At 47.1% G+C, this 9,099-nt stretch overlaps 1 protein-coding gene across 1 annotated transcript in view; it reads right to left on the reverse strand.

Annotated features, from left to right (window-relative positions):
- LOC142492543 (uncharacterized) overlaps positions 1-8,704 on the reverse strand; it is a 30,076-nt gene extending 21,372 nt beyond the window's left edge. Inside the window, exon 1 of the mRNA XM_075595246.1 lies at positions 8,554-8,704. Within this exon, the coding sequence (XP_075451361.1) occupies positions 8,554-8,638 (85 nt within the window). The 5' untranslated portion in view covers positions 8,639-8,704. The remainder of the gene's footprint in view (positions 1-8,553) is intronic.
- Between the last annotated feature and the right edge of the window lie 395 nt (positions 8,705-9,099).

Consider the following 9,099-nt stretch of genomic DNA (forward strand, 5'->3'; position numbering starts at 1 on the left):
CGATCTCCCTGTGGGGGTATCCCAGGGCTCTGTCCTGGGACCCCTTCTCTTTTCTCCTTACACACTCTCTCTAGGTAACCTAATAACATCTCTTGGGTTTAATTATCACCTCTATGCTGACGACACACAAATTTACCTTTCAACCCCTGACCTTAAACCTGCTATACAGATCAAAATCTCCTTATACTTCCTCCCCAACCTGGCCCTACTACCTCCTTCCACATTAGTGTTGGAAGTACCATCAGTCACCCAGTAGCCCAAGCACACTGCCTAGGGGTCACACTCGACTCCTCTCTCACATTCGCCCCTCACATTCAAAACATATCTAAAACCTGTCGCTTTTTCCTCTGCAATATAGCAAAGAAATGCCCTTTCCTCTGTTGCTTGACTGCTTAAATTTTTAACAATTGAATGAAAATTGTGACTAGGTCACAAGGTCATTCACAGAAAGTACATTTGTGGTTCTCACCAAACTAATTTAGTTTAATTTTTATGTGAATATACAGAGGCGGCACATTTTATTTGAGTGCGGCTAGCTCCGCAAGCCTGGGGATGCCCCGGCATGCTAGCCGCACTCCCTCAGCGTGCGCGCGTCATCGACGCGCGGTCACGCGTCATCGGGTGCCTGCGCCCCCTGCACGCGCGTCCAGGGCTCTCCGAGGGAGCCCTGGTGTCCCGCTATGTGGGGGACGGCGGCAGGGGGTTCCAGGGGACCCGGCGGACCCGGCGAGCGGAGGGAGAAAGCCCCGATCGGAGGGCGCTCCTCCGCGGCTTCGGCGCGCGCCAGGCACATCCCGGCGCGCGCCTGGTTACTGCTGCGGCCGAGACCGGGCAAATGCTCAAATAAACTCGGCCGCAGCAGTATACAGTGAAAAAACCGTGATGATATTGTGAAAAAATAAAATATATAATAAAAACGAACACGTGGTGCTGTGTTCTCTGATTACTGCGGCCTTGAAATATAACAATGGCTGTCAATACTTCATAGCTGATGGATATGTGCACTAATGTGCCATAATACTGATGATATTATGCCCTCCTGCTTGCTCTTGCAAATTGGGTTCAGTTGTGAAATTATATCAACAGATGTAGGTAATGAAGTTTTGTAACCATAGAACGCATCTATAGATGTCACTGCTAATCACATAGCCAAATTATACAATTCAAATGGCAACAAATCGTTTCAGAACGTCAAATTTGACCATAGCCTTTATAAATCAACATATAAATACCAAAATTGGTATGGGCTACAGTTGCCCTCTCTTGAATAACAGTAATTATGGTGTGTATACAGTAGAGGCAACGTTTATTCTAACATTTGCTGTAAACTAGCCGGGTTACATTCTGGGTATGTGCTGGGTATGTGCTGGGTATGTGCTGGGTATGTGCTGTGTATGTGCTGGGTATGTGCTGGGTGTGTGCTGGGTATGTGCTGGGTATGTGCTGGGTATGTTCTGGGCTAGTTTGAGGCACGTTTAAGTCATTTCTGCATTGACTAACGACCCATAGGATTAACACAGCAGGGATCCCTGGCAGTCCCATTCAGTTTGAATGGGACTGCCAGGGACCCCCGCTGTTAATCTGATAGGCCATTAATCAATGCAGAAATGCTGGGGCTAGTTTAAGGAAAGTTTCAGGCATGTATTCAGAATGTACCTGGGTGTACCTGGGTCTTTTGGGGAATTGCCACTGGTTTTTGTTAGAATAAGAGTTGCCTCTACTGCAGGTGTTTGCACAGAGGTGTTGTTGCAAGGAAATTGCTGAGCAGCTAAGCTCACATATGAACGCTGTTTGCTATAAAACAGCACAGCTCCAACATCGCTGTCACCTTTTACTCGGGAATACCTCTCACTAGTGAAAGCGATATACAAGCATCTTAATGTCTTCAATAGTTGGAAACAAACACTCTACAATGTCAAAGATATACTTAGCTAATTTGTAGCCTCTATGCGGATTCATTCAATGGTGTTCACACACAGCTCATGTTTGTGCAGCACTGCCATCGGCAGTCTGAAGATCAGCGGCACCATGTGACGTCACCGCGTCACTACGCCCACGCCCTACGGGTTTCTCTCCAGACGGAGCTTCGTCAGGGGCAGGTGGATACAGGGAAACACCACCTAGCTGCATATTTATACCATTTCTTTAATTGAATAAGTATTAGCAGCTACAGCAGATTAACTGCTGCTTATGTTTCTATCACTCAGAGGGGGTCAAATACAGGAGTTTGTATACATGTCTATGTGACAAGTTCTCCATATTAGCCCTTTACTGCTGCGGCCAGCTTTAATTTAAAAATGCCCGAAATTTTCCGGGGCTTTTTTTAGCTGGTGCCGAACTTGGCCGCAGCCAGCAGCATCTTCCCCTCCCCTCGCGACCCCCTGGCTGCTTGGCTGCTCCGCCTCTGCTTCGGCAGCATCGCGTGTCTTCCCCTCCCCTCGCGACCCCCTGGCTGCTTGGCTGCTCCGCCTCTGCTTCGGCAGTATCGCGCATCTTCCTCTCCCCTCGCGACCCCCTGGCTGCCTCTGCTCCGCCTCTTCCTGAAAATTCCCCCCCTTCCCCTTTCCCCTTACCCGGGGATGCCGGCGGAACGTCTGTCCGGCGCCACAGTGACGCGCGTCACCAGCCGCGTCTGCCTGGAGTCTGCCCGCACATTGCGGGGGCAGCCGCAGGAGAATAAAGGTGGCCGCCACTGTATATTCACATAACAATTAAACTAAATTAGTGTGGTGTGCACCACAAATGTACTTTCTGTGAATGACTTTGTCACAATTTTCATTCAATTGTTAAAACTATTAACTCATGGTACATATGTAGCACCCATTTATGTCAAATTATGACTTTTAAAAAGAAAAATATAAATTAACTACAAAAATTGAGTGAGCGGTGTGCTCTGTTTTCTACTGCTAAAACTTTGTCTCGGGCCCTCGTTCTCTCCCGTCTCGATTACTGTAACCTCCTGCAGTCCGGCTTTCCTGTCTCTCAACTGCCTCCCCTACAATCTATTCTAAATGCTGCTGCCAGAATCACTCTAATCTTTCCTAAATCTGTCTCAGCGTCTCCCCTGGTGAAATCGCACTCCTGCTTCCTATCAAATCCCGCATCACACACTCAATTCTCCTCCTCACTTTTAAAGCTTTACACTCTTCTGCCCCTCCTTACATCACAGCCCAAATTTCTCGCTATGCACCATCCCGACTCTTGCATTCTGCTCAAGGATGTCTTCTCTCTACCCCCTTTGTATCTAAAGCCCTCTCCTGCTTTAAATCTTTCTCACTTTCTGCCCCGCACCTCTGGAATGCCCCTCAACACCCGACTAGCACCCTCTCTATCCACCTTTAAGACCCACTTTAAGACACACTTGCTTAAAGAAGATGAGTAACACTGTGACTAATACTATACACGATATATAAAGCTTGGCCCCCTGTAGACGCACTTAACTGAACGCCCTCCTACTGTCTCTATACGTTCTTCCCACCAAGTAGATTGTAAGCTCCCTGGGGCAGGGACTCCTCTTCTGAAATGTTACTTTTATGTCTGAAGCACTTATTCCCATGATCTGTTATTTGTTTTATTTGTTATTTATATGATTGTCACATGTATTACTAATGTGAAGCGCTACAGTATGTACACTAATGGCGCTATATAAATAAAGACATACATACATTTATCTCTTAAAACAGGTATGTTTCTGAGCTGAATCCTATCATCAATTGGCTACAGAATTAAAAATTTCATTCGTATGTTTCCTTAAATCAATTTGCAAGTGCACTTCTTAAAATGTAATTAACCATTTGGTATGTATCTGAGTTGATTAGGCAGACCCCTCCCTTAATTGTTATTCAAGTGACTGTGTTTTAGAGTGTTTAAGACCAGCTATATTGGCTGTGAGCCATATGGCTGTGTCCCATCTTAAAGTGTCATATTTAAGTGTAAGGCAGAGTTAACATTGGAGTTGAAATTCGAGGTGAAGTTTGAGGAAGATCTGGACTCCACACATCAATTTTGCAACTGTGAGAACTTTAATTTCTAAACGCTGTGATTATTTGTACTCTTCCTATCCTCTAGTACTTGGGAACTCTCTCCTCCTGCATCTCACTATGCCCTCCCTATTGCATTTTCTGTTGACTGTTTCCTCGCTCCTTTGTGAATGTCTCTGTTCTCTCCCTCTTCCCCACTACCCACTGTGCCATTATTTATCTACTCTTTCCTGCTGCTGGGGATATCCCTGAAGCCAGACATACACACCTGATATCACCCATGCAGCCTGCCATCTCTTCCCCTGTAAATGGTGTTAACCTTCTGATTTAATACTGACTAACCTAAAAACTCGCCCCAAAAATCCAGCATCCCAATAGCCTGCACTCATGGCTATTGGCTATTGTCCCACCCCCAGTCACTCCTACCACCCATTGCGGCCAAGCACTGCCATCTACAGCACTTATTCCCTCACCTGCTGTCTCTGTAACTCTCCAATCAAGTCTCTTAGATTGTAAGCTCTTCGGGCCAGGGATTTCCTTTCCTATTGTCTGATTTTGCTGCACTATTATTATTCTAATTCCATGTACTGTATTCTTTGTGAAGCGCAAGTACACTTTTGGCGCTATATAAATAAAGACATACAATACAATACAAAGGCCTTGCAAAAGAACTATTCATCCCACGGGCAGTACAAAGGACACAGGGGCATTTCTTAAGGCTGGAGGAAAGGAGATTTCACCAGCAACAAAGGAAAGGGTTCTTTACAGTAAGGGCAGTTAAAATGTGGAATTAATTACCCATGGAGACTGTGATGGCAGGTACATTAGATTTGTTCAAAAAAAGGTTGGACATCTTTTTAGAAAGGAAAGGTATACTGGGATATACCAAATAAGTATACATGGGAAGGATGTTGATCCAGGGATTAATCCGATTGCCAATTCTTGGAGTCAGGAAGGAATTTATTTTTCCACTTATGAGATAGCATGGGATGATATGACTCTGGGTTTTTTTGTTTTGCCTTCCTCTGGATCAATAAGTAAGTATAGATATAGGATAAAGTATCTGATGTCTACATTTAGCATAGGTCGAACTTGATGGGCGTATGTATTTTTTCAACTTCATCTACTATGTAACTATGTAACTATGTAAAGGTAACAGGTGGAAAGATGAGACAACCTTGGACTAAGCTTAAGGGACATATAGGGGTGGAACGAGAGAGCAGAGTTGAGATATACTGTATGGAGGCGCGGGGGAGGGAAGAGCCTTAAAATAAAGGAGGAAAAAATTGCAGTTTACACAGAAATGAATAGGAAGGCAGCAGAGTGAGTCCATGAGGATAGAGACATTTACACTTTCAATACAGAAGGATATAATTACCATAATTATACTGTCTTCCCTTACATCTATATCCCGTTTATGCAAGAAAATGTTTTGTGCTATTAAGCAGTATTGCTAAGCCTGATGTCTACAAGCCCTCCGAAATCATTCTCCATCAAGGATTGACCAAGTTTTGTTAGGGTTCCAGTCCAGGCTTTGGCAGGATCCCGCCCTTACCTTGCTGCTGTGAATATTTTGATTACTGGCAGCCTGCTATGTTGGCTGCACCTGCTCCAGGGCTTAAATAGCAGCCAGTGACTCCCAGCCCCCGCCCGAGCATTGTATTGTTTAGTGGTGTTCCTGACCAACCTTGGCTTTAGTTCCTGAGACTTCTAGTACCTGAACCTTCCGTGTGGCTTGCCTGTTGCTGCGGCATGCCTCTCCCTTTGTCTTCCCTGCTCATTGGATTTCCCTGTTGCTGATCCCAGACCGTGACCCTGACCTCGCTGCCTTCCGCATGCACTGATCTCTGCCTGTCTCCTAGACTTTGCAACTCTGTCGCCAGTCCTGACCCCTGCTTCCATACCGACTACGGATATTTTTACAGGACACCTACCTCCCACATCTCCCTGCCAAGTTACTCACCTCCCTCCCATATATCCCTGCTGTGTTACTTACCTCCCTCCAATATATCCCTGCCATGTTACTCACCTCCCTCCCATATCTCCCTGCCATGTTACTCACATCCCTCCCAAATCTCCCTGCCATATTACTCACCTCCCTCCCATATCTTCTTGCCGTGTTATAACCTCCTTCACATATCTCCCTGCCGTGTTACTCACCTCCCTCCCATGTCTCCCTGTCATGTTACTCACCTCCCTCCCCTATCTCCCTGCCGTGTTACTCACCTGCCTCCCATTTCTCCCTGCCGTGTTTCTCATTTCCCTCCCATATCTCCCTGCCACGTTACTCACCTAACTACCATATCTCCCTGTTGTGTTGCTTACCTCTCTCCCATATCTCCCTGCTCTGTTACTCACCTCCCTCCCATATCTTCCTGCATTGTTACTCACCTCCCTACCATATCTCCCTGCCATGTTACTCACCTCTCTCCCATATATCCCTGCCGTGTTAGTCATTTCCCTCCCATATCTCCCTGCCGTGTTACTCAACTACCTCGCATATCTCACTGCTGTGTTACTCACCTCCATCCCATATCTCCCTGCCCTGTTACTCACCTCCCCCCATATCTCCCTGCCATGTTACTCACCTCCCTCCCATATCTCCCTGCTGTGTTACTCACCTCCCTCCCATATCTCCCTGCTGTGTTACTCATTTCCATCCCATATCTTCTTGCCGTGTTACTCGCCTCCCTCCCATATCTTCCTGCCTTGTTACTCACCTCCCTACCATATCTCCCTGCCGTGTTACTCACCTCTCTCCCATATCTCCCTGTCATGTTACTCACCTGCCTCCCATATCTCCCTGCCGTGTTACTCACCTCCCTCCCATTTCTCCCTGCTGTGTTACTCATTTCCCTCACATATCTCACTGCCGTGTCACTCACCCCCCTCCCATATCTCCCTGCCGTGTTACTCACCTCCCTCCTATATCTTCCTGCCGTGTTACTTATTTCCCTCCCATATCTCCCTACCGTGTCCCTTACCCCCTTCCATATCTCCCTGCTGTGTTACTCACCTCCCTCCCATATCTCCCTGTTGTGTTACTCATTTCCCTCCCATACCTCCCTGCTGTGTTACTCACCTCCCTCCCATATCTCCCTGCCGTGTTACCTCCCTCCCATATCTTCTTGCCGTATTACACCCCTCCTTCACATATCTTCCTGCATGTTACTCACCTCCCTCCCATATCTCCTTGCCGTGTTACCTCCCTCCCATATCTTCTTGCCGTATTACACCCCTCCTTCACATATCTTCCTGCATGTTACTCACCTCCCTCCCATATGTTCCTGCATGATACTCACCTCCCTCCCATATCTCCCTGCCGTGTTACTCACCTCCCTCCCATATCTCCCTGCCGTGTTACACCCCTCCTTCATATATGTTCCTGCATGTTACTCATTTCCCTCCCATATCTCCCTGCCGTTTTACCTCCCTCCCATATCTTCTTGCCGTATTACACCCCTCCTTCACATATCTTCCTGCATGTTACTCACCTCCCTCCCATATCTCCCTGCCTTGTTACACACCTCATTCACATACTGTATCTTCCTGCATGTTACTCACCTCCCTCCCATATCTCCCTGCCATGTTACTCACCTCCCTGCCATACCTCCCTGCCATGTTACTCACCTCCCTTCCATATCTCCCTGCCGTGTTACTCCCCTCCCTCCCATATCTCCCTGCCATGTTACTCCCCTCCTTCACATATGTTCCTGCATGTTACTCACCTCCCTCCCATATCTCCCTGTTGTTTTACTCATTTCCCTCCCATATCTCCCTGCCATGTTACTCCCCTCCCTCCCATATCTCCCTGCCATGTTACTCCCATCCTTCACATATGTTCCTGCAGGCTTTGTTTAAATCTCTCAATCACGTGGTCCGTGACGTGGGAGAATTTACACATGGCCGCTGGGATACAGGCACCACATCACGGGGCATCCAACTCGGGAAGCAGGTGGTACCCAGACCTGGGATCAGTATGGTTCAGCTCCTGGGACCCCTGCTACAATAATATGTTATTAAAATAAAATTAAAAAGCCCCACGATCGCCTGTTAGAGGCACGCAGGTAGAGTTACTGATTCAGTCTCTCTCACTGCATGCCTCTTACAGATAGGATTCACACAGCGAGTCCCATTAAACGGTGGGACCTGCTGTGTTAATCCGATTGTACATTACAGCCTGCTGTAGACTCTCTAGCAGAGTGTCCACAAGATGGTCATGGATTTTCCTCAGACAACGGTTCACAACAGGCAGTTGCACCTTTATCTCCCTGTTGGGTCACTCCCCTCCCTCCCATTAGAGTTAGCCCACTTTCAACACCTGTACCTCGCTGCCATGCATAAAAGGTTACACACTTTGCATAGCCCACCACTCGATGATGTTTATCTGAACTTGCCCTTGTCCAGATACTGTATTGTGCCACCTCCTTCCATGGGGCAACCCCGATTCTACGGACGCAGGAACCCACTCCTCAGACACCTGCCTCAGACAACGGTTCACAACAGGCAGTTGCACCTTTATCTCCCTGTTGTGTTACTCACCTCCCTCATATCTCCCTGACATGTTACTCACCTGGGGAAACTGTTGTAATGTCTGCCAAGATGCCCACAGAGCACAGAACGAGCCCCAGAAGGAGGGAGCCAGCAGTTGGAGTCATGTTGGTCTCTGGAGCTGTGTCTGAGTCCCCAGGGCTGTCACACACTGGGATTTATACCCACAGCTCAGGGAAGGGAGGGGAAAGGACAAGGGAGAGGTAAGGGAGGGAGAAGGACAAGGAATAGGCAAGGCAGGAAACACCTAGGGAACAGACCTGGGGCTCTTTAATACAATATTTCACAATAAGCATCTTAAAGCAAGTAACTGATACGTGAGCATTATATAGAAATGTATTAACCCTATTTTTGCCAGAAAGTTGAATAGAATCACTAAGCAATGTATAACCCTTGCATAATAACAGTATCGTGCAGAGAATAACACATTGTTTGATTAGGACTCCCACAGATGGGAGGTTAAGCTTGTTGTTGGTGATAAACAAACAGCTGAGTCTGCATTTGATCTTGTAAAGAGGTGACACCAATGTACTGTAAGGTATAGCCATATCCTTCATGCATTTGGTTT

Source organism: Ascaphus truei, chromosome 4 (assembly GCF_040206685.1).
Source record: "Ascaphus truei isolate aAscTru1 chromosome 4, aAscTru1.hap1, whole genome shotgun sequence".
NCBI classification, from domain to species: Eukaryota; Metazoa; Chordata; class Amphibia; order Anura; family Ascaphidae; genus Ascaphus; species Ascaphus truei.